This window comes from Rattus norvegicus, chromosome 1 (genome assembly GCF_021556685.1).
Source record: "Rattus norvegicus strain SHRSP/BbbUtx chromosome 1, alternate assembly SHRSP_T2T, whole genome shotgun sequence".
In the NCBI taxonomy this organism is placed as follows: Eukaryota; Metazoa; Chordata; class Mammalia; order Rodentia; family Muridae; genus Rattus; species Rattus norvegicus.
The window spans coordinates 89,430,470-89,456,831 of record NC_141534.1 but is presented as its reverse complement, the minus strand read 5'-3'; the positions used below and the strand labels follow the sequence as shown (position 1 = coordinate 89,456,831).

The window sequence follows — 26,362 nt, the reverse complement described above, 5'->3', positions numbered from 1 at the left end:
TGAACCGGACCTCCGTTGAAGGAATCTTAGAATGGACTGAAAGAGCTTGAAGGGGTTTGAGACCCCATATGAACAACTATGGCAACCAACCAGAGCTTCAAGGGACTGGGCCACTACGCAAAGACTATACATGGACTGACCCTGGACTCCAACTGCATACATAGCAATGAATATCCTAGTAAGAGCACCAGTGGAAGGGGAAGCCCTGGGTCCTACCAAGACTAAACCCCCAGTGAACCTGATTGTTGGGGAGAGGGCGGTAATGGGGGGAGGGTTGGGAGGGGAACACCCATAGAGAAGGGTAGGGGGAGGGATTAGGGGGTTGTTGGCCCAAGAATAACAATTGAAATGTAAATAAGAAATACTCAAGTTAATAAAGATGGAACAAAAAGAAAAATAACATATTAGACCCACAAAAAAAAAACACTCAAGAAAAAAAACACATGATCATCTCGGTAGATACTTTATATGCATTTCATGTGAGAAAGCATTCAACAAAATTCGACACCCCTTCATGGTGAAAGTCTTTGTAATATAAGGAATTTTAAGGCCTGTAACTAAACATAGTAAAAGCAATATACAGCAAACCAGGAGTCAACATCAAAGTCAATCAAGAAAAACTGGAAGTAATCCCACTCAATTCAGGGACTGGAAAATGCTGTCCACTCTCTAACTACCTATTCAATGTAGTACTTGAATCACAGTTTGAGCAACGAGACCACAAATGGATGTCAAAGGGATACAAATTGGAAAGGAAGAAATCCTAGTATCAGTATTTTCAGATGATATGAATGTATACTTATATGACCCCCAAAATTCCAGCAGAGAACTCCTATATCTGATAAACAACTTCAGCAAAGTGGTAGGATATAAAATTGACTCAAACAAATCAGTAGCCTTCATCTACTCAAAGGATCGACAGCCTGAGAAAGAAATTAGGGAAATGATACCTCACGCCAGTCAGAATGGCTAAGATCTAAAACTCAGGTGACAGCAGATGCTGTCACATGAGGATATTGAGAAAGAGAAACACTCCTTCATTTCTGGTGGGGTTGCAAGTTTGTACCACTCAGGAATTGGACATAGTACTACCTGAGGAACCAGCTATACAACTCCTTGGCTGTCAAGAGACAGTCCAATATATAACAAGGGCACATGCTCCATTGTCTTTATAGCATCCTAATTTATCTGGAAATAAATCTGGAAAGAACACAGAATTTGGAAAGAACACAGATGTCCTTCAGTAGAAGAATGGACACAGAAAATGTTGTACATTTACACAATGGAGTACTACTGAGCTATTAAAAACAATGACTTCATGAAATTCTTAGGCAAATGGATGGAACCAGAAAATATCATCCTGAGTGTTGATACTCAATCACTAAAAGAACACATATGGTGTCCACTCAGTGATAAGTTCATATTAGCACAAAAGCTTGGAATACCCAAGATTCAATTCACAGACCATATGAACCATAACAAGAAGGAAGACCAATGTGTGGTTGCCTCAGTCCTTCTTAGAAAGGGGGACAAAAATACAGACAGAAGTAAATATGGAGACCAAGTGTGGAGTAGAGACTGAAGGAAGGATCATCTGGAGATTGCCTCACCTGGGCATCCATTCCATATACAGCCATCAAACCCAAACAATATTGCAGATGCTAAGAAGTGCATGCTGACAGGAACCTGACATAGTTGTGCCCTGGGGGGCTCTGTCAGAGCCTGACAAATATAGAGGTGGATTCTCACACCCAACCATTGGACTGAGAATTAGGTTTTCAATGGTGGAGTTAGAGAAAGGACTGATGGAGCTAAAGGGCTTTGCAGCCTGATGTGAAGAATAACAATATCAACCACACAGACCACCCAGAGCTCCCAGGAACTAAACCACCAATGAAAAAGTACACAGGGATGGAATTATGGCCCCAGCTGCATATGCAGCAGAAGATGGCCTTGTCAGGCATCAATGGGAGGAGAGGACCTTGGTCCTGTCAAGGATGGTTGCCCCAGTATAGTGGAATGTCAGGGTAGGTAATTTGGAGGGAGTGGTTGGGTGGGTGAGGGAGCACCCTGATAGAAGGAGGGGGAGATAGCAGGTTTCTGGAGCAGAAACCAGGAAAGGAGATAACATTTGAAAGGTAAATCAAACAATGTCCTATAAAAGAGTTTTCAAAAAATGATGCCTTGCAAGGTGCCTGAGTGTTCATCTCAACCTCAGGGTGGTTGAGTGTTTTACAGGCTTAGATATATGAAGGAGACAATGGGTATATTAGTGACTCCTTGTGCCCTGGATCTGGGCATAATATGAGCCTTGAGAAGGGAACATGAGTGTGGTGGTAGGAAGAATGTATTTGACCTGAGCCTGAAGGAATCAGAGGCTCTAATAGCAAGATGTGGAGTGGAAGATCCAAGGATAAGAAATAAAGAAGACAAAAATAGCTCAGACCATAAGATCTTGCATTATCTGATGCCTTGTACCAACCAAGTTTATTAAGAACTACTAAGTCATATATACTAATTGCAGATAGAAAATCAACCAAGGTCAGACAATGTTGGTGAAGAGAAGATTGAAAACTTCAGACAGATGATGTAGGATGTATCTACTGCCAGGAGACAATCAACTATCCAGAAACGGAAACCCGGACTCCTTCAGGAGATTCACTCAAGTCTCAGACTGTACTTGTCAAGTCTAATCCTGGATAAGAATTTTTCTTTCATAAAATCCAGTTATTTTAAAAAATAAACTGATGTTACATACATTAGAGCCAGGTTTTTGAAATTGTCAATCTTAGGCTTTATAAACTTTAACTTCACAAATTTATCATTGAGGCTTTTCATAATTTTTATGTGCTGTATACAAATTACTCAGACTTTTATAACTCATAAAAGATTTTAGAATCATGTTTTGTAAACATGACCCTCTTGATCTTTATATAAAGATTTTAGTTATTGAAATGATATTTTTCCTTTGTATAATTTTTTCAATAAAATATTCACCTTTTATACTTATGATATTTTTATTATTTAATGTTATATCCTTCTTTTTCCCTAAACACAAAGCTTTATTTTTAAGTTAAAAAAGTTGCATTCTAAGGATCACTTCTCTCTTATAAGAGGAAATCTAGATATACTACATAGATATTCCCTTTCCAAATAGAGGACTTAACAGTTTGTAAGCAGTCATGGCTTGATTTGGAAACTTCAGAGGCAAGTTCTCTCCCACAGTATCACAGACTCCATATAAAAAGTGATGGATAATTTTACAAATGTGTAGTCAGGAAACAAAGAGAGAATTCATATTCATAAGCGAGAGAGATATCTCAGAAGTTAAGATCACTGATTGCTCTTCCAGAGTTTCTGAGTTCATTTTCTAGCCACCACATTTTGGCTCACAACCATCTGTAATGGGATCTGATGCTCTTTTGTGGTATGCATGAAGACAGGACACTCATAAAACAAATATATCTTTCTATAGTCATATAGGTATATCTCTGTTTTTTATGGTAAGATAAGAAGACAGTAGTTATATAACTTTGAATATAGGATTGAGGCCCTATATTGGACCTTGAAAACCTCATTTAATTATTATTTTGTATTTAAAGAGATCATAGAGGTCAAAAATATCTTTTAAGTCTTTAAATTGATTGCATATAGACATATAAATATGTCATATTTAAAGGCATGAATAACTCATTCTCATCTAAAACAACTGTCTATTGGAAAAAGTATATCTTGGAGTAGGTAAAATCACCTCTTTAGCTATTCAGAGCACTCAAGCAACTCTTCATTGGCAGCAACTGTAATTGCCCTTTGATTTTTTGTTGATCTCACTCAGCTTTCTTTGTTAGTATTGCTATTCTAGCAGATCTATGGAGAAAGAACACTGACACAAACAATTATTAGCAAATTAATTAAAGCAAACATTTAATTAAAGCAAGCATTTTCATTCATGTCCATGGGTTGTCTCTACCCAAGGCCTGGGTTCATGCAATTATACTTGAACATGAATAAGTTTTCTTTTGAAACTCCCAGAAAAAGGAGGTTCCAAATTGGGGGAGGGGTTGTCATGCAAATAGGGTTGCAGGAGGAGAGCCTAACCATAACAAATCAGTCATAACAATCTCCATAAATAAAGACGTGGTTGCGGGGTTGGGGATTTAGCTCAGTGGTAGAGCGCTTGCCTAGCAAGCGCAAGGCCCTGGGTTCGGTCCCCAGCTCCGAAAAGAAAAAAAAAAAAGACGTGGTTGCAAGGTGGTCATAACAAGGTGGCCATGAAAAGGTTGTAATAACTAGGTGGTCATAATATGGCAGTCATTAAAATGTAGTCATAACCAGGTAGTTATTAAAATGTAGTCATAGCAAGGTTGTAATGATAAGGTAATAATAACAAGGTGGTCACGATAAACTTTTAAAACTAAAGCATGGTTGCTGTTTCCTGAAAAGGGCTGGGTAGGACCATTTGTAGTTAAGGTTATAGGTGGGGCATTTTCTACTCTTTGAGAAACAGATTTAATCAGAAATAGGAACGAACCTAGTTTGTTTCTTCTATAAGATGGTTTTCAAGCCTAAGATGATGGCGGCCTGGTTCATCTTCCCCTCTCCATCCTGTTAAGTCCTTGATAGAGTCTTAGTAATTTTTATCTGGATAGGAAACAGAATTTGCAAAGTATCAAAAGATACATGCCCCAATCATTTATCTGTTGGTTATGCTGTTACAGGAGGCATTTGTGACCTCAAAAGACCCCCAAGATGCTGACTCTGACACAATAGCACCTGGGTCTTTTATTTACAAGCTTGAGCTTGGACCACACCATCATCACTGACAAAGCATGATGGGAAGGTGGAGCCATAAGCCTAGTTTCAGGCAATCACCTATAGAGGTAAGCAAACAAGCAAGGGGGTTTCTAGTCTGGCATGTATTTGACTGCAGTGGGAAAGGGTACATTATAGCCTTTAACATACTTGGTTGGTGCTGGAAGCCAAACCATTAAGTTCTGCTTTTCTCTTGATTGGTAGTTGTTAGGAGGTGAAATGCCAGGGGTAGGCTTGTAACCTGGAGGTGCAGATTTGTTGGATAGAGACCTGGAAACTGGTGCTAGACTCAGGTTTTGCTGGGGAGTAACCTGGAAACTCATGCTAGGTTCTGGCTTGTTAGTTAACTGGAGTTCAACCTTAGGTCAGGTTCTCTAAGATGAAGTCTGAACCCAAAAGATCTGGTCTCACATAGAGAGGGAAAAATTTTTAAGGCCATATAGTCTTGGCATGCCAATAGATACTATAGGCATCCATTTATCCACTTTGTCAGGGAGCTTCCTTTTGATATAGTTGAGCCTTCTGTTGAGGATAAGGGGTGGGATATTCCCTTTTGTGTCTACTTGTCATCTGGAATTAGAGTGCTGTTGTCAGGGTCTAGGAAGGCTGGACTGTTAGTCAAAGGCTGGGAGGGGACTAGGGCAATGGTGTATTCATAAAAAATATCTTATTTGCTGACACAGCTGAAGAGACAGGGAGCAATAATATCCCTCAGTTCCCTCAGGGAAACTACTTTGTCTCTATAAGTGTTGCAATGGCATGGTGTTAAAGGCAGCTTCTTTTGTATTTCTGGGCCTGCATCACATAGAGAGGGATGATTCTCTTTTGGGATTTATAATTTATATCTTTTGATTCGATCAAATTTCTATTTGCTTTCATGGGACTAATATCTGCAAGGCTCTCTTGGGATATCTATTCCCTAAGCCAAAGGCCACTCTCTTGAACCTATTTAGAATTTCCTAGAAATATCAATGTGGATCAACAATTGTCTGATGAGCCAAGAGATAAGCCAAGATGGCCATGGTGCACATAGTTTCTGTGGTGGACTAGAAGCTAAAGTGAAGTCTTTTCCATCCACAGGTACTCGGAGTATCCTGCACCAGACTGCAGCTGATTAAATGACTGTCCATACTGGATTCTGTGCATAGATGAGAGACTCTGCTGCTGAGTCAGTATCTGCTTCCACCCTCACTGACACTCCTACAGCCACCATGCAGGAGGAAGAGCTGCTGCCCCTGCAACTTGAACTCAAGCACAAGCCAGAGCATTGCCTTGTGACTAGAAACAGAGAGAACAGCACCAGAGAGAATGACTATATCTGTTGTAAATATAATTTCTATTACTGGGACATTTTAGAAATATAATTAAGTTAAAAATATTTTAAACTATTTAAATGAAAACATTTAATATTACATTTATAAAAATTGCAGGAGATACTATTCCTGAATGCACTGCCCAGTCACACAACCCCATGACTGTGAGTCACAGTAGGATGTCTGAGATGAAGAATGGTTTCTTTTCCAGCTGCTCCAGGCTGTATTGATGCTTGTGAATTGTGTTACTTCCCAAGTTTATATGGATGTTTGAGGTATGTGCTAGCACCAGGGCCCATTGATATTCATGTCCCATGTTCCTAACAGAATCCATGTTGAGTTTATATGCCTGGCCTCTGCTACACCCTGAAGCCTGAGAATCAGGAGCTCTACTGATGCTTAAGCTCATAGTTTTAGCAGGCTGGCTCTTGAGCTTTCACAGGAGCCTGTCTCTGTTCTTTAAAGTACAAGGGGAAGAGGTAAAAGTAGAAGTAGTAGAAGGGGTTACAGTAGTAGAAGGGGTTACAGACATGCACAGCCATGTTCTGCTTTTTATGTAGGTGCTGGAACTCAAGTCCTCATGTTTGCGGAGTGAACATTGTTACTCACTAAACCAATTCCCTATCACCAGGTTGCTTGATTTTAATGTTCCCTCATTTTGTATCACAGGATTCCACACACAGCTGAGTTTATAGACATGCACTACCACATGCAGTGTGAGTTAATTTCATAATCTCCTGAATGACCTGCTGATATTTTATATTTTTTTTAATTTTTTATATTTCTTTCTATGTCAATTCTCATAAGATTATTTTTCTTTTGAGATACAGTAGATATTCTCCAACCAGAGTTTAGCTTTACTTCTGTGTATGAGTAAGTGTAACTGTGAGTGTATGATACAAGTGTGAAGATGCCTGTGGAAAAGGCTTTTGCAGAATGAGTAGAGCCTATGGGGGTGAGTGTACAGCATTGGCTGGGGCTGGAGTGCTGGGGACATTTTATTTGAGTAAAGAGGAACTCCAGGTGCCACTGGACATTACCTTATATGGAAAAAGGTTTAACCTGTCTATATGAAGACATGACCACCTACAGCAGACAAAGATGAGGGCAAATCAGGATGATATTTCCCAGGATTTGGACATTCTTCAACCTATTTCTTGCTCCCCAGGGCTACACATCTCCCTCCTTTTCCTTTATAAAGGGTATGTATCCTCATAGTCTTCATCCTCTAGGATGAGAATGGTTTAAATTTAAAGCAAAAGTGGTTGGAGTGACTTTAGCAATGTCGCTCACTTACTGTTTTAGAAATTAGATGAAATATGGGGCCAGGAGTAAGAGGTCTTGATGATCAGTATAGGGTCAAGGATGGGAGGAACTGAAGCTAGCAGAGGGTTCACGAACCCAAAGCATAGCAGGCTTGGAGATATCTCCACAGATTCTTAAGTACCTCTATGTTTTATTTTACCAGTCCAGATTCATTAACACAAATGCAGCATTCCTCCCTCGTACAGCACAAGTTTCTTCCTGCTCAGCTGTCAGCAGGTCTAGAGCTCTTCTGCTTTGTAAGGCAACCCCTTTAAGGGAGGTTATCTGCCATTGGAGAGGTCTTGATCATCAAGACCTCTTACTCCTGGCCCCATATTTCATCTAATTTCTAAAACAGTAAGTGACCAACATTGCTAAAGTCACTCCAACCACTTTTGCTTTAAATTTAAACCATTCTCATCCTAGAGGCTGAAGCTATCAAAGGTGGAGGCCATGACCCAGTCAAGCTTGGCTTGTATGTAGATATTGTGTCTGTCTAGACCAGTACCAGCAGCCCCGGTTGCTACTGCTGACATGGCAAGGCTGAGTTCAACAAAACAGGTCTTATAGAAGAGTGGAAGTGAATTCTGAGTAGCCACTGAATATGAGGGAAAGATGAAAGTGGTGAGAAGGATATCAAACTCTTTTTTTAAAAGATTTGCAGGGCTCTATCCTTGCCATTTCTTTTTTTTCTTTTTTTCTTTTGGTTCTTTTTTTTTTCGGAGCTGGGGACCGAACCCAGGGCCTTGTGCTTCCTAGGTAAGCGCTCTACCACTGAGCTAAATCCCCAGCCCCTATCCTTGCCATTTCTAATCATAATAGCAAGTGCATCAACCTCAGTTAGAATTCTAGGTGCCCATGTTCCTGTGAACCGCTAAACCAGCTCCGATTAAATGTTGTCCTTATAAGAGTTAAGAACAAAAACAAAAACAAACCAAACGATCAAAAAGAAAAGAAAAAAAAAAAAGAAAAGGAAATGACCCAATCCTCTGGCTCTGATAGTCATTCTGTCTCCTTTTCCACAATTTTCTCCAAGCCTTAGATGTGGGTCTTGATTTGTAGCAATATCCATTGAGGGTGGGCTCCACCACTCTGTATTTTTATTGTTTCTTCTTCTGCAATGGCTTCTATATTTTGCAATGAATGTGAAAGTAGGTGGGGTAGCTAGGAGGGTCTTGAGGAAGGAAAGGGAAGGATGAATTGATGTAACTATAGTATTATGTCATAAACAAACAAACAAACAAACAAACAAATAAATAAATAAATAAATAAATAAATAAATACCAACCCCGAAGAATCTATTTGAATAAAAAAAAAAAGAATTCTAGGTGCACCGACTACCAGGGTGTGGAGCTAGTCCAGTGCTTTCCAAGGCTGGACATAGTGCTCTCATAAAAGTAGGGGAAGGAACTAAAAATGAGGAGCTGTACAGGCATTGTTAGATCATACCTAACAAGTGCTGTCTTTTACAGCAGCATTAATGATGCCTAAAGCCTCAACTGTCTTACAAGAGAGAGTTTGAGGGGAGATAGGTTTTTTCTCTTTTAGAAGATCAAATAGAGGCTTATGATACTGGTGGGAAGGGAAAGCCATGGTCAAAGCCTATTAAGATTTTCCAGAATGCTTTGGAGTGAGCTGAGAGTTAAGGTTTGAGGGAAGAAAAGGGTGGGATTAAGAAGGCTTGTTGACGTGAGAGAAATTTCTGTTCCCAAGAATGTGATGGAAAGAATAAGCTGTATTTTATGCAGAGCTATTTTACATCCTGTGGAAGATAGGGAAGGTATTAATTAATTCTTAAGTTGGGAGGGGTGGTGGAAGAGTCATCCATATAATGATATATATGGAGATCTTTATCCTAAGTAGAGCCTTCATCCTGTGGTTATGGCCTCCTGGCAGATGGTCGAATTGTTTCCCATCACTTTTAGGAGGACTGTCCACCTAAGTCATAAAGCTGACCCAGAGTTCTTAATAGGGGTGTTGAGATTTCAAAGCACTGTCAATCATGGGAAAACTGTCAATTAGGATCTGAGTCTACCAGATAGCCTCTGGGCTTGGGCAATATGGAGGACTTTCTTCATGGGCAGAACTTCTTCTCTGACCCTGTCTGAGAAATCAAAAAAGCTCTACCAAAGGAATGTCATGCAATCTAGTTAGATTACACAATGAATTCCCTTTCTCTTGATAAGAATGTGTTCAACTAGCATCTGAGATATCTGAAATGCTTCCCCATAACAATGAAGCATTTCTGTGTCCTAAGCCTTCAGCCAAAGACTTTGCCCATCCTGGATGTTCCTACTCCCAGTTTCCCAAATTATATAAGCCTTTAATCACCCAAGTAAAGTTGATCTGATCCCCACAGCTGGCCCAAGTGTAATCAGTCACCACACCTAAACCCTCATTTATTGTCTTTGCTCCTTTTGCTTGTGTGGACTGTATCAGCTGACAATCCACAAGGGCAGTGAGAACCACAGCAATCCTACAGGTGGAGAGGGATAGAGAAAAAGCTGTTGTTAAATGTTTATTGCCAAGAGGAGGAAATGGAGAGATTAGTGGTAGCTTCCTTTGGTTTTATTCTTGCCCTTAAACCTTTTATAGTAAACAAAAGAGCGTTCTATGGACTATGGGAATGATGTATATGATGAAGTGGAAGATGTTTTTGACTTTTTTGTTTCTCTCTTTTACTGTGTGAGCACTTTATGTTTATCCCTAAAAGAGGCCATGTTTAACCCAGATAAACTCATTGGAGAGTCAGTTGAGGCAGGGAATATTGTACTAACAACAGTCTGTAGAATTGGTGGTAACCAAGGGGAGTTTTTTTTAAAAAGACTTTATAAATATGATTATTACTATAATCATTTACACTACTGTAACTTTTTTGGTTGACTAGTGACAGTAACTTCCAGAGCCTCCAAGATATTTCTTCCTAGAAGATTGGTGCTGATGATGGCCCCAAGAGGGTGCATCATGCCTGCAGACCCATCAGGTTCCTACCATTTATAGGCCTTTTCGGTGGTAAAGGCATGGCAGTATCTTCCTATGCCTAGAAGTTGAGGTCTGTGAATTACCTTCTAGTATTGTGAAACCTCTTATCTTAAAATTGTGTTATCTACTTCAGTATCAATGAGGCATATGAATGATCAGTCACCTATTTTTATGATTATCTCTGTGTAGAAGACTTGTGAAATGCTTAGAACCCATAAAACCTCTATGGGTGCGGCTTTCCCTTTTATTTTCAGGGCTGAGGACTGAGGGCTGATAGCTAAAAGCCCCAATCGATTGTCAACATTGAAATAATGGAGTGAGAATCTCCAGTGAAAACCCCTGTGGCTTCAGGGACAAACTGTTTGGTTGGTGGTAACATTTCTTGTGCATGGGGCCCCACTTAGGGCATTTGCCTTTATGTGTGGCCCAATCATTATTTATCTTTAAGGACTTGGCAGGCAAGGCTACATTCAGAAGTCATACTCTCCCAAAGGATGCTTTAAAGAAGGAGGTTTTCTGGCTGCAGTGTTGGGAATTTTTCTCTCTAAGTTTGTTTTTGCTCTAAGAATTAAGTTAGAGAAAGTCTGTTCCAGCCTTTGACAGAGGAAAAGCATGGAGGAGGCAGAATCTTGTGAGCCAGAGAGGGGTGATTCTGTTCCAAACTTGAAGCATGCAGGGGTGCATCTGCTTGAATACCATTGACTAGGCTTATTGTTGGGATCCTGTGAAAATGGTTCCTTGGCCAAAAAGCTCATCATCTGCCCATTTGATATCATTCAAGCCATGGTCCACTGGCCTGCTCAAGGCAATCATTTCTGTGGAGGGTCTCCCACCGCAGGAAAATTTGGCTGTCTAGATAGGAATAGCAGATATCTTACCAATCCAGGGGTATGTTTAAAGTAGTCATTTGACTTTGAAGGAGGTATTTAGTCCAAAGGGCATGGACAAAATCCTCCTTGACTGCCTGAGCTCTTTTGGGTCTCCAGCCTGATTACTGATAAGGGTACCAGTTTAGAGGCTTAGCTTAGGAAGGGGTAGATATTAACTGTAGATGCCTTGACCTCCCAATCCACAGCTGAGTCCCTGAGGTCATGGAATTACTAGGTGGTGGAAGGAAGGGTGGAGGAAAGGATTGCCCTGTGGTGCAGCATATGGAGGCAATAAAGGATACATGGGTGATTGGGTGGGGCCAAATTGTGCTACTAAGACTGAGGAAGCATTTTTTGTGAATCTCTTCTATGACCTTTTCTAAATCTGCCAGCTCTGCAATGGGATGGGCCTCTGGACATTCATAATCAATAGAGTCATCTCATGAGGCAGGTGGTGTGAAGTGTCTTTGGTGAACTCTGGCTTAGAGGGATTCACACTTTGGTCGATGGCAGCTATCATGAGAAGAAAACAGGGAATGAGGCTTTACCTCCCAGCTCTCAGTGCTTACTGAGATAAGCAACCTAAATCCATGGATTGGAGTCATAGAGATCACCCACTGCCATCCAAGGTGCTGACTAAATGACCTCTTTCCAAAAGCAGGTGGCCTTCCCTTTGGATAATTTCATGGGACAGGTCTTAAGTAAGGTTTACAGCCCTGTGATTTGGGACTCCTTTAATGTGATGTGGTATTTCCCATGATAGATAATGTATGAGAGAACTGAGGTCAGAAAGGAACTTTTCCAGGGGGCCATGAAGCTCCTCTGAGGTGGACTCCTCAAAGTCCCAGATGGAAACCTGCCCACAAATTTCAGAGAAATGAGAAAAACCCCTAAGAACTCTTAACTGGTCATTACATTACTAGATATTTTTTCAAGGAAAGAAAACAGTACATGGCTATGGCTACTGTCAAAGTGTGATGTCAGGGTCTGGTCAGAAGGTTGGAACCTTCTACCAATGCCAGAAGGTGTCAGTTGCCCTTTCCCCATACTCTTGTCCCACACAATGTTGAAACTGAAAGTGAGAGAGAAAATAAAAACCAAAGACTTCCAGTCCTCTTGATAGAGAGGCATGACCAGGAAGCGCCAATGGATGTTCCATTGTTTGCGTATGTGTGTATTGGGGGAGGGGGAGGATCACCCACTTTCATATTTTGAATCCTGGCAGTCTCTGCTCTATGTCAGACACTAGCTACCCACCAGGCTCTGCTTCTCTTATCTCCATGGTGTGATCATTTGCAATCACAACTGATGGATCCTGGAAGGAGAATCAAGGTGTGATAGCTGGGAGCTAGGTAACCTCAGGCAGCAGTGAGCATGGTGAGAAAAGACTCTCTCAGAGGCAGCTTCAGTAATACAGCTCATTTTAGTGGAGAGAAAAGGCTATTTTAAACCTTTAGAGGGTGAAATGGGGCTATCTGGGTGAGTGTAATCCTTGGCTGGGGGTGGAGTGCTGGGGATGACTTATTTGTGTAAGGAGGAATTTCAGGTGCCACTGGATATAACCTTATAAGGCAAAAGAAAATTTACCCTGGCTATTGGGCTTCATGATCTCTTCCCATGGGCAAAGGTGAGAGTGCAGGCCTATGTGCACCAGGATACACAGTCCTTTGGCTATGGGTAACTGATCCTACTCCTGCTGAAGTCAGGACAATATTTTCATATTTTCGACATGCGTTGAAGCCACTCTTGCTCCAGGACTGCTCCTCATGATTCCAGAGCTCCCCAGACCTGCAGGCACTGGTAATTGAACCCTGGTTTACTGCAGTATCATTCAGTGCTTTTAACAATTAAGCCATCTCTCCATAACCAATTATTTCATGTTTTAGTATGAATTCAACCTGGGAATGAAAATATGCGTTAGCAACTGCAGTAGTTTCAATGAGATGCCCCCCCCTATTTAAATAGTTGGCATCCAGTTGATAAACAGTTTTGCAAGGGTTAGCAGATATGGCCTTGGACAAGGATTTCACTGGGGGTGGACTTTGAGGTTTCAGAAAACTTGTGCTATTCCCCACATGCTCTCTGTCCTCTCCTTACAGTTTGTGATGTGAGTTGTTCCTGTTGCCATGACTTCACTCCACCATTATGGATTCTAACCCTCAGAAACCCAATTAAGTACTTTACATTTTAAGTTGCCATGGTGATGGTGTCTTATTACATGGATAGGAAAGTCACTCATGCAACAACTCATGTCAGAGCACTCAGACATGTCATAGTGGTTTTACTAAAAATGGCTCCCACAGACTAGTGCCTTTGAATGTTTGGCCAACAGAGAGTGGCATTATTGAGAGATGAGGCCTTATTGGAGGAGATGTTGCCATGTTGGAGGAAGTATGTCACTGTGGAGGTAGGATTTGAGGTTTCATATATGCTCAAGCTGTGCGCAGCCTGACAGTCTTACCCTCCTGCCTACAGATCAAGATGTAGAACTCTCACTTCCTTCTCCAGTAGCTTGTCTGCCTACAGGTTGTCATGCTTCTGCTCATGCCTGTAACAGACTAAAACTTTGAATCAATAAGCCATCCCCAATTAACCGTATTCCTTTATAAGTGTTACTGTAGTCATTGTGTCTCTTCATGGCAAAAAAAATCCTAAGAAACATGTTGTTTTAGATGAGGATACAAGAAGAGGACTAAGGTGTTAGATATGGAAACTGATTAATGTGTATGTGTGGCCATTGTTTTTGAACGTATGTTTTATTTCATAAAGTGACTTTTAGTACAAGTGTTACCTGCTGAACAGGAACAGTGGTAACAGATACACTAGTTCTCATAGGAATTATGTTTCTTGATATACTAAGAAAATGAGGTAAAAGCCAGGAACTCACTGGATAAAAATCGAGTCATGAAATAGCAGCTTTGCTTTAGCTCTCTCCTTCCACTCTTTTCCTTAACTCAGGTTTCACTGATGTGAAAGGACACTGTGACCATGGCAACTCTTATAAAGGAAAAACACTTCACTGGGACTGGCTTGCAGTTCCAGATGTTTGTGATCATCATGGTGAGACGCATGGCAGCATGCATGGTGTTGAGGAATGAACTGAATGTTCTGCAATTGATCCACAGGTAGCAGGAAGAGACTGTCACACTGGGAATAGCTTGAACATATGTGAGACCTCAAATGTGCCTCTGCAGTGACACACTTTCTCCAACAAGGCCACATCTCCCAATAGTGCCACTCCCTGTGAGCCATGCATTCAAACACATGAGTCTAAGGGGGCCATATTTATTCAAACTACCACTTTCATTCAGTCTGAGTCTTTGCCCCACAGGATATTCACATTCACTGTATAGCTATCCTATCAATTCATTATCTGCTGCAGTGTCCTCAAAAATACATCAGATGTGTGCCACAATTTCATAGGACATTTCGTAATGCCTGGCAAACATGGCTCTTTCAGGCATCACCCTTCTCTCCTTTTCCCTTTGCCTTACTAAAAACTATTATATTATATTTCTAAACTTAGCCACCAGGATCTATTCCTTATTTGGCCACTTTTATTGCCCAAGGGTGAGTTACCAAAGACCAGCTATTAAAGTATTGAATTCCATCAATCACAAAACCCAACTTATCTCTCCTACTTAATATGACCAAATAAACACCACATTGTAACAGTTTTTCCTTGTATCTTTATAAACTGCCATCTGTCTCTCTTTATCCAGAGGCAGTCCTTTGTGCCTCCTCTGTATCCCTTGTTCACTTCTTCTTCCCCCTCATCCTCTATTTCCTACATTTCTTTTATGCCCTACCCTTTGTTCCTCTCAGGCAAATAAACCTTTGGGCTGAGCACTTTGTCTTGGGCCTCCTGAGCCAGTACCATTTCTTATAGTTCTAAACCAAATCATGTTCATTATTTCCTTTTCTCTTTTCTTTTATTGGATATTTTCTTTACTTACATTTCAAATGTTATCCCCTTTCCTGGTTTTCCCTCTGAAAAACCCCCATTCTATCCCCCACCAACCCGTCCACTTCTTTTCACCTACCTGCCCTGGATTTCCCCTACAGAGGGGTATCTACCTTTCACAGGACCAAGGGCCCTTCTTCCTATTGATGCATGACAAGGCCCATCCTGTCCTATATATGTGGCTGGAGCCATGTGTGCAGTTTCGTTGGTAGCTTAACCCCTGGGAGCTCTGAGGTATCTAGTTCATTGATATTGTTGTTCTTCCTATGGGGTTGCAAACCTACTCAGTTACTCTAGTCCTTTCTCTAACTCCTCCATTGGGGACTTCATTCTCAGTCCAATGGTTGGCTGCGAGTAGCCACCTTTGAATTTGTCAGGTTCTGGCAGAGCCTCTCAGGAGACAGCTATATTAGACTTCTGTCAGCATGCACCTCTTGGCATCCCCAGTAGTTATTGGGTTTGGTGACTGTATGTGGGATAAATCCCTATGTATGGCTGTCTCTAGATGGCCTTTCCTTCTCTCTGTGCTCCACTGTTTGTCTCCATATTTCTTCCTGTGAGTATTTTGCCCCCCTTATAATAAGTACTGAAGTGTCCACACTTTTGTATTTCTTTTTCTTGAGCTTCATATAGTTTGTAAATTGCATGCTGGGTATTCTAAGCTCTTATGTTAATGTCCACTTGTCAGTACATACATATCATGTGTGTTCTGTGACTGTGTTATTTCACTGAGGATGGTAATTTCCAGTTCCATTTATTTACCTAAGAATTTCATGAAGTCATTGTTTTCAATAGTTTGGTAGTACTCCATTGTGTATGTACCATACTTTCTGTATCCATTCCTCTGTTGAAGAAGAGCTGGATTATTTCCAGCTTCTGGCTATAATAAATAGGGCTTCTATGAACATAGTAGAGCATGTGCCCATGTTATAAGTTGGAGCATCTTTTGATTATATGCCCAGGAGTTGTATACCTGGGTCCTGAGATAGTGCAATGTCCAATTTTTGAGGAACCACCAGACTGATTTCCACAGTGGTTGTACTAGCTTGCAATCCCACCAAAAATGGAGGAGTGTTCCTCTTTCTCCGCATCCTCACCAGCACCTGCAGTCACCTGAATTTTTGATCTTAGCTATTCTAATTGGTGTGAAGTCGACTCTCAGTGTTGTTTTGATTTGCATTTCCCTGATGACTAAGGATGCTGAACATTTCTTCAGGTACATCTCAGCCATTTGATATTCCTCAGATGAGAATTCTTTGTTTATCTAAGTACCCCATTTTTAATAGGATTGTTTGAATCTCTAGATTCTCTGTAGTCTAACTTCTTGAGTTCTTTTTACAGATTGGATATTAGCCCTCCGTCAGATTTACAATTGGTAAATACGTTTTCCCAATCTGTTGGTTGCCATTTTGTCCTATTGACAGTACCCTTTGCCTTGCAGAAGCTTTGCAATTTTATGAGGACCCATTTGTCATTTTTTATCTTAGAGCACAAGCCATTGGTGTTCTGTTCAGGAAAATTTCCCCTGAGCCATGTGTTCAAGGCACATCCCCACTCTCTCTTCTATTAATTTCAGTGTATTTATGTGGCAGTCATTGATCCACTTGGCTTGAGCTTTGTACAAGCGGATAAGAAGGATTGATTTGCATTCTTCTACATGCTTTCTGCTAGTTGAACTAGTACCATTTGCTGAAAATGCTGTCTTTTTCCCCCAACTATTTCATAACAATAATTAGACATCACAATTCTTCCAAGTCATAAGAGATATAAGGCTTAGTATCCAGAAAGTATGTTGCTATGTTTTCTAAATATATTTTTATTGTGTTTGTAAGCCATGTCCTCATTTGTGTGCCTGTGTGTATGCTCATGTGTGTGTTTGTGTGTGTAAGTGCTTGTATCTTACAATGTGTAAATCACTATTTTAGAGTAATAGTGTTAAACCAGAAGAAATTTAAATCAATAGACAAGTGATACAATATATTGCATTTTTACCAAATAAAATATAAGCATCTATGAGAAATCATTTTTGTTTTTGGTGAATCATGGTGACTTGATCCGTACCAGGAAAAATTGTGGTACTATGTGTGCAATCTTATAAAAACATAGAAAATGCCAACAATATGTTATAATGACAGTTAATTTGGGGTACATGCATAATTTTTATTTGAGAACGTAGAGAATATTTTTATTATTTCTTTAAGAATTTTATGAGTTACTTTTTGTGTTCAACACTCATCTTGCCTCCAAGAACTACCCCTTCTTTAAACCCACTCAACTTTGTCACCATTATTTTAAATCCATCAGGTCCAAACTACTGCCCACTTCTTCTTGGGTGTTGAACCATCCATTGAAATATGGTCAATGTATCACAACCTTAAATAATACTAATTCTTCTCTCTGAATCTATGTTATCAATAAATCCTCAACTAATGGTAGGGCTTCATATTTACCACTCACATAATCTCCCTCCATGCTGGGATTTGTATGGCTTGAATTTCCATGAGTCTTGTGCAAGTAAAACTCAAAACTACTTGAAGTTCATATGTTCAGTTTTCTAGTTTTGTATAGAAAACATCAGTTTTTAAGAGTCAAACATCATCTTTGTCTCATATAATCCATCCCTTTCCTATTTGGAAACAGATGCTCAGCATTGGGAGGAGAGTCATAATTTTGATGTCCCATGTAAGACTGAGCAGTCCACAGTCTCTTATTTTCTACATATTGGCCGGGTAAGGGTCTCTGTGTTAATCAGAAAGATGAGGGTTGAGAGATGTATTAATCTTGCTATAGCCACAGCACCCTGAAAATGTCAGTGCTTTTTTGATCTTAGAAGCTAAGAAGGGGAGTCAGGCCTGGTTAGAAATTAAATGCAAGGCATACATTGGTCTATGGTTATAATGACAAGTCATTTGGAGTTGATTTAATACTATGTTCATTTAGTGTACTAGATTTCCCATCAGTCTTATGACCTGTTTAGCCACAAGGCCATACTTTTAAACATCTATATGCATAAACTAAAATGTGTAAAGTATATACAGGCAGTGGTTATAAATGCCTTTAATGCGAGCTTTAAGAAGGCAGAATCAGGGAGATTTCTGAGTTCAAGGCCAGCCTGGTCTCAGGACAGCCAGGGATACACAGAGAATGTTGCCTTAATTGCACCTCCCAAAGGTTTAAAAAATAAAAGAAAGAATATGAGAAGTAAGCTGGATCTGCATGACTGTAGACTGAGGCAGAAAGTTCAAAAATGGAAATCCAGTTAGTGCTGGAAGAGGACTCTCCTAGCCTTCTCCATCTCCTATCACTGAGAAACAAACATCCTAAAGGTAGTAAATTCCTTCAATTTCTAGGATACAAGGTCACCAAACAGAAATCTTCATATTAGGTGAGAACAATACTCAAAGCATGATCAGTGATGGACAACCCAGTGCAGGCAGCAACTATGACCTAATATCCCAAAGGATCACACAGCGCTGTAGGAGGCTCCTGGGAACTGACGGAAGGATACAGGGATTCAGAACAATACTATCAGATAGTATTTAAATGTCAGCAAAGTTCTAGGGAGTAAATTTGTTGTCAATTCTACAACAACCAACTCCTCCACCAAAGTCATAATAATCAGATATCTTCTCCATAAAGAAGAAAGATTTTATCTTCATTCTTTTGATGGAAGTGTTTGTTATAGAAGGTAAAGATATATAGTTGGAAAAGAAATATAATAGGGAGATAATGGGAAGATTTTCATGAGTAAAATTGAGATATGTAAGATCACATATCGTAGTGCATAGTTATATAATTCTCAATAATAGGGAAAAATCAGAAAAGAATTTAACCAGCAAAGAAACTAATATAATGATTCTTCCCAGAATCCCACATTCCAAAGTAATTGCTTGTAACAATAGGGAAGTAGACACAATCTAAGACAAAGATATCAAAGGGAGCTGGGCACAGTCATGCATGTTCTAACAGGCTTTTTCCTTTTCTCTAGCACTGGGGAGGGAAAAGCAAACATTTCTATAATTTCAAGGGCAGCCTAGTGAATTCCAAGTCAGTCCAAGTTATAAATAGAGGCACAGTCTCAAAACAAAAAGGAATGACTGTAAGAATATCCAAACAAATCAAAAGAGATACAGATTAACTGGTAAATTAATTGCAAGGAAGCAGAAAATGTAAATGAATTAAGGAATCAATACACGATCAGATTTCAGAATTCAATAATGAGAGAGAAACACTGATGAAAATATATATGCTACTAAAAATGAACATTTTTATAAGTCTAAAACCCAATGGAGGCCTGTGGATTATGTGTTATCAGGGATTGAAGGCCAGATAGAAAAGTTGGATCATTCAGTCCAGAACAAACATCAATTAGCAGAAACACCAGCTTGGAACATCTTTGACTTAACTACATGCCAGCCCTGCAAAATTCTGGAGCCTAACCTTTACACTGGCAGACACTGGCACATTATGTTGCCTTGGAGAAATAGTTATTTCCACCTATAGGAATTTGTTACAGGAAAATTGTCCATGTTGTCTCTGATCTTGGTAGGGTTCTAATCATGAGTTTCAAACTGGGATCATCCACCCATCCTTAATAAGACAATTAAAAGAACTGTAAGAACACTAGCAAGCTGAAAACTATTTATTCGGAACACGTCTAAGAGAATAGCACTTGGTTCCTTTCCGTCTTTGCTTCTTCGAGGTCCAGGTCACTGGTTTACTTTCTGGTGCTTGATTGTTTGAAGCCTGACTTCCAGGTTCTGAATTAAGATGAACATTGAAATAGAAAACCAATGGTAAGTACATCTGAGCATTCCTGACCAGGGTATAAACCCACTTACCCCACCCCCATCGTTGTCTGGTTTCAATCCCATCCTATACTCTGGTACTATGGTAAGGGGAAATCTCTTTCCAGAGAGAAAGTTCCCCTTTGGCTAAGGCATCTTCCTTCTCTCATCACGAGACCCCTGGAAAGATTCTTTTTTAGATGGGCATTCATTATTTCAATCATCTAATGGGCTGAGAGATACAAATGGCTCTTAAAATATCTTCCTTTCTTCCAAGTGGTCTACAATATGCAAAAAATGATTAGATACAGCCAGGATTTAAGACCAATTGCTTCAAGGATTAGTTTTTGAGGGCACAGAAAGTCCCTAGATCATCAATATCTGAGTGCTAGTGTCCCATTTTGATTAAATATAAAAGGTACAAATTGGCTTGAAGCTGGTGAATTTGTGAAGAGAGGAAGACCTGTGTGTGAATCCTGTTGAGGGCAGCACTGGCCAGAGAGTGCATGGGAGCACAATGTTTCTCTACTATGTAAAATAAGAAACAACCCAAAATTTGCAGCAGTGTCAAATGTCTTGATTAGAGTCTATTTAGAAGGAATATGTTTTGGCCTTTGTGAACAGTGAGGCACGTAGGGACATGGCAAACTCCAGTGTGAGAGGAACTTTCCTTGCTCCTCATCCTAAAGCCCAGAAATCACGAAGAAAGTTGCATGAAACACTTCCTGATTTTACAGTCTAATGAAATTAATCATGTCTGGAGTTTTAGATTGTGTCACTGGATCACAGGAGTCACCTTGAGGCATGTGACAATTTGAGATGTAGGTACATATGATAAAGCCATTAGACAGCAATGATTGTATCACCTCTTTCTTGGGATGGTCCATAAGCCACAGGAGGACCATGAGACACACTAGAAGGAAGATGATATCAAAAGTGAAACAGAGGAAACAAGCAAGACTTTGGGGCTGGTACCCTTGTCCTTCTACCTTTAGCCAGTAGAGAGTCAATATAGAGTTGCAAGATGTGTTTTGTTCTATCTTATGCACACCAACACCACAGAAGTCAAGATACATGGACAGAAACACAAAGGGGACTCCTTCACAGTGTGTGTGTGTATGTGTGTGTGTGTGTGTGTGTGTGTGTGTGGTGTGTTTGTGTTTGTGTTTGTGTTATACGGTGTGGGCATATTATGGAGCCTAAGAGGAACACTTGTTTCTCCTGATTTCTATACCAGGAACCAAGAAAGGCAGCCATTGAGGTGGGAATGTAAGGAGATTGGTAAACTTGGCAATGCAGGGACATATCGTCCTGAATGAAAGAACAGGGGACGAGTGGCAGAAAAGGAGTAGCAATAGCAGAAATGTGAATGACAGCAACAATGGGAGTTAAAATGATGTCCAGGTTTCCAAAGTGCAAGATCTAAATGACCACATGAGTGTCACTCTAAGAACTGTTACATACAGCAGCATCCCTATGATGCTCATATACTTGTCTCTCTCCCGAGGATGCTCATGCACTTGTCTTCCCAAGTGAATGAGGAATACATCAGAGAAATGGAGTAAAAGTCATAGCCTCCAGTATGAGTAGGAAGTGGGCACTGTCAGAAATACTAGGGCTCCACATGTAACTTTTAATCTCTGGAAGGGTTCTAAGACATCCATTCATAAACCCATCCATTAAACCCCACCATCCACTCATAAACCAATCTACCACCATCCATTTGTTCACTCATTACTAATTTCTTTCTTTGTTCACCATAAAAGTATTGAGTGAGCTATACATTAGACCCTTGACTTGTGGGATTTGATGAGGAATAAGGCAAATCCTTCTCCATATGTTTCAAGAGAAGCAAACACATCACACTAAGAAATCTATTATCTGAAGCCCAGAGCATTGGAGTAGGAGGAAGGAGTCTAGAATTCAATTAAGGCTTTATTACAAAGTCAAAACTGACTGCCAATTTGTTGCTTCCACTGCCTGGACCAGACTTTCCCCGTGAGACACTGATCCCTAAAGTGAAATTTTCTGAACCCACAGAACATATCTAACCCACAAATATTTAATAAGGCCACCTAGGGTAGATGAGTTGGGGCTCCGATTATACACAGTCATTTTGTGCTTTGGATATACCAGCCATGGGCTGTGTAACCTTCATCAACCAGTGTCTCTGCTGTCTTTCAGGTTCCCTACAGTAGTAAACAGGGGAACTTATCATTTACCTGTCTATATGTGGAACTCAAGTACTATGCCCTAATCTTGAGACTGAAGAGCTATTACAATGAGGTTTGGAGGTTGTTATTTCCCTAAAGAAGAGAATTCCCTAGGCTCAACTCCTGAGGACAAGCAGTGGCCAAGAGGACCTATGTTCTCTTGGAGATACAAACTTTCCTGTGAAGTCTAAGGACTATCAGAACAGTCAGTACATTGCATGTCAACCCATCCAGCTGTTTCGTACATGCTGACTCTCAGGAAGAGGAGACACCCAAATGACCTAGCCTAATCATGATTGCCATGACAGATACTGGGTTGTTCCACATGCCCCAAGACTTGCATGCAGAATGACGCATTGCTTTCAGTCAGCTCTAGCAGGGAGTCAAATTCAAGCAATCTCATGAAGTTTCTCAGGGTCATGTTCAGGGTGAGAGCCCAGAGAATCTGAGCTGAGGATCATATCCTTGGACTGAGTTATCATTACTCCTGTTGGCAAGTTTCTGTCAGGTCAAGGCTTCTGATGTTTTTCAGTTTGCCACATGATGTGTGTCTTGTACTAAATTCCCAAACCCAAGTGAGAGTACACAGTCCAGAGGGGAGTAAGTTACAGTCCAAGCCTCACTGACTTAGGTACATAGAGAAAAATAAACCCCACCATCACCCAGGAGTCAAAGAATCACTTACTGTTTACTTTGAGGTCCACAATGGCCCATTCTGTTACCAAATCCACAGATATGGCTCGTAGGGTGTAAAGCCCTGAATCTTTCTGTGTGACATTCAAGAACATCATGGATCCATCATCACATGTTATAATTCTTTGGTGATATTGACTCCCCAGCATGCTTGAATTGGTGATGAATGAGTGGCTTGCTATCTTAAAACGATCAAGTGGAAGCACTCCTTTATGCCAAGCAAAGCCTAGAATCTTCTCTGGCAGATTATAACCCACCAGAATAATATGGTCAGTTTCAAAAACTCTAGATTGTGACAATTCAATTGTCATTTGAGAAGGAGTACGATGTGTCTTGTAGCCTAAAAGTGGACCTAGATGGAAAAAATAGAAACAATCAAAAGTGATTCCTCTGCATTTGGAGAATATAAGGGTCTCTGAGTCCTTAGCATTTGTGTCCATCACTCAGCCTTGGTGTATCTATTCTACTTGGTGGAGGTCAGCAACACAAATTCCACGCACCCAGTTCTTGTTAACTTCTGTATGGGATTCTTCTTCAACTCTCTGAATTACTCACCCTTAACCGCCCTCAAATCTCTGCTCAGATCATTAATGGACAAATTAATGAATTGTTCCTGGTCACTGTATGTCCATGCATTAAGTTACCAGCTTCTCAGGCTCTAGGCCAATTACAGTATTCATACTCCAAATTAATTTATTTTTATTGACTCTTTGAATTGGGGATGGGAACATGCACTCAAGCATGTGTCAGTGTAAGGGCGAGTAGTTGCATGCCATAGTATCTATATTTAGGTCAGAGGACAGGTTGTGTGACTCAGTTCTCTCCTTCTACCATGTGTGATTTGAAGATTGAACTTAGGTCATCAGGGATGACAGCAAGTGCTCATATCCACTGAGTCATATCATAGTTTGCTTTTCGTTTGAAGAGTCATTGTCAAAGGTGGGGACATTAGTCTTCAGAATATACTTACCGAGGTAACTAATGAACTTGATAAATAAACAATCCAATGTATAATTTCTTGTTCACTAAGAGATTCTGGCTTCTGAGCTGCTGTACACCTTGCTGTGTTGTCTCATCTCATTTTGCAAACCAAAACCCTATCCTCTCCAGGAGACTCCAAACAATCACTCATCTAACTTCCTCCCACATGGGGATAGGGAATGTGTAGGCACCTGCAGCAGGATTTCTTAATACTGTGTGCACCTTTGCATGGTAATTAAGGAGCCAGCTCCACAGCCTCTGATGTCTACTCCTATCCCTCTTTGGAGAACACCTTCACCTCCAACAGTGCCTCCAAGCCTTATTGCTCAGATAACAGCTAAGCTGTCCTCCCTCACTCTGAGCTGATTCTGGGACAGAGGTCTGGATCCAGGGTTACAAAGATCACAACCACAGTTTCATCATTTCTTCCTCAACTCAGGTGCAGGTTCATGGTGAGAGGCCCAAAGGTCTGGGTTGAGGTTGGCATCCTTGTCTGAGTTATTCAGCACAAGTCCTCCTCTCTGCAGGTGCAGTCAAGTGGTCTATGAAAGTTTAATAAGGCATGTCCTGCACGAAATCCTCAAAATACCACACAGAAACACAATGCAGAAGCAGGGTAGATCCAGTCCAGACACAACACTCCTCTGAATGCACCCCACCCAACACCAGAGTTCATAAAAGATTGACTTACTGTGTACAAAGAATTCTGCATGTATTATTTCAGAACTTGAGGTTGTACTAAGTATTTTTAGCGTGTAGTATCCTGAGTCTTTTTTGTTGACACTTTTGATCATCAGAGATCCATTGCGTAGTATTGTCTCTCTACTACTGTATGCCGGTCCCACCTCATGAGACTTGGTAGCTATCACATATCTTTCAATTTCACAACTCTTGAGTGCTGCAAGTCCTGTGTACCAGGAAAGGACTTGAACATTCTCTGGCAGGTTATGCACAAACAGAAGAACAGTTTCCCCTTCAACAGCAATGGGTGGCACTGCTTCAATGGTGACTTGGGCAGTGGTGGGAAGCAGCCAGGAGGTTAAAAGGGAGACTAGAAGGGAAGAAAAACATTCCATGAACATTGATATCTCTGTATTTGATGGAAAGATTAGATCTATGTCCTGAGTGGACATGTTCATCACTCAGAATTGCTGGATAGGTAAGGGAGGAACTGCTGTATTAGGAAGGGGTGAGCATCATAATCTCTGCTCCATCAGTGGCCTTCAACCTGTTCCTTTCCATGTACAGAACTCTCTCCTTGGCTGTCTTAAGTATTCCCCACACTGCCCTCAGCTTCATGCTCACATTCAGAATACTTGGGCTAAGATGATGTCTCCTGTTACTTCTTACTCTAGAGATCTTCACTTCCCTTTTTTCTCTTCTGTTCTCTCTTTGGTCTGAGTACTCTAGTTCTACTTCTAGGTGGTAGTTCTGCTCTAACTTAAAATTCGCTAGTCTAGGGCCTTATTAGAACCCAAAGAGCCTGACAGCTTTGGAAGGCCCAGAACTGATACAGGCTTGGATATCTTTGGATGAGTGGAAGAATGCATGTGTCAGGGTTATGCATATCCAGGAGTGTATTTACAAAATGCTAAACTATGAAGCTAATGACACTTTTAATACAAGAGTTTGGTAGAGCTTGTATGTGTACAGAAGGTGAATGCTTAAATATGTGTACTTGTATGCTTTTCTGTAGAGTTGAATGTATACACACCATATACATGGAAGTCAGACACCTTCTATGTTGGGAATTGAACTTATGGCTCAGGTTTGGCAGGCAGCAGCACTACCATTTAATCAGCTCAATGCCTCTCCCTAGTTGGTTTTTAATTGGACAGTCACCCTCTCATGGTTGGGGGACATCATTCCTCAGAATATAGTTGTCCATGTGATTAACTTATAATAGAAAACAATGGTGTCATTTCTCCAATATACTATCTTGTTTCACTTCCTGCTGCACAGTGCCTGCCTCTCACTGTATCCAATTCCCAAAACCTTGAGTCTACCCCTAGGTTCTTGTCTTCTTAAGGGACATCAGCAAGGCTCTGAGCTCCCCATCTCCCACTCAGTGCCAAAGAGTGGCTTCCTCACCTGTGAGCAAGAGCCCCTGCCAGGAGGTACAGCTGTTACAGGAAAGTGCAACAGAGTTCATCATGACAACTGCCACCTGCCACCTCCTTTGTGCTCCCTCTGTGAACAGCTTCAGCTCCCGTGCTGTTTCTAAGCTCTGCTCTCCTGTCAGTTCTGCTGTCCTTCACTTTTATCTGAGTCTCCTCCCAGGTAGGAGCCCCTCCTAGAATTATATGGACTGGGGACATTTCCTGTGTACAAAACACATCAGTTCACTTCTCCCTATCTTCTGTCCCATGTCCTTCTCCCCTTTCCTCTCATTATGTCTCAGTCCACCAGACTAGACATTGAGCAATAAAGCTGATAAGTCTCC

At 40.8% G+C, this 26,362-nt stretch overlaps 1 protein-coding gene across 1 annotated transcript; it reads right to left on the bottom strand.

Moving 5' to 3' along the window:
• Positions 1-19,872: 19,872 nt before the first annotated feature.
• On the bottom strand, positions 19,873-26,101 carry Ceacam11 (CEA cell adhesion molecule 11). The gene is made up of 4 exons (NM_001025404.1): positions 26,011-26,101; positions 24,611-24,970; positions 22,931-23,290; positions 19,873-20,005 (listed from the first exon to the last, which is right to left on the bottom strand). The coding sequence occupies exons 1-4, from the start codon at positions 26,072-26,074 to the stop codon at positions 19,884-19,886; spliced, it is 906 nt and encodes a 301-aa protein (NP_001020575.1). The 5' UTR covers positions 26,075-26,101; the 3' UTR covers positions 19,873-19,883.
• Positions 26,102-26,362: the final 261 nt, after the last annotated feature.

Bases quoted from the DNA above. Each gene is read 5' to 3' on its own strand.
- Ceacam11 (NM_001025404.1), bottom strand. From the start codon at position 26,074: ATGATGAACTCTGTTGCACTTTCCTGTAACAGCTGTACCTCCTGGCAG. The intron at 23,291-24,610 runs GTAAGTCAATCT...TTTTCCATCTAG, and splicing joins TGCAGAATTCTTTGTACACA to GTCCACTTTTAGGCTACAAG. The intron at 20,006-22,930 runs GTAAGTGATTCT...ATCTTAATTCAG, and splicing joins TGTGGACCTCAAAGTAAACA to AACCTGGAAGTCAGGCTTCA.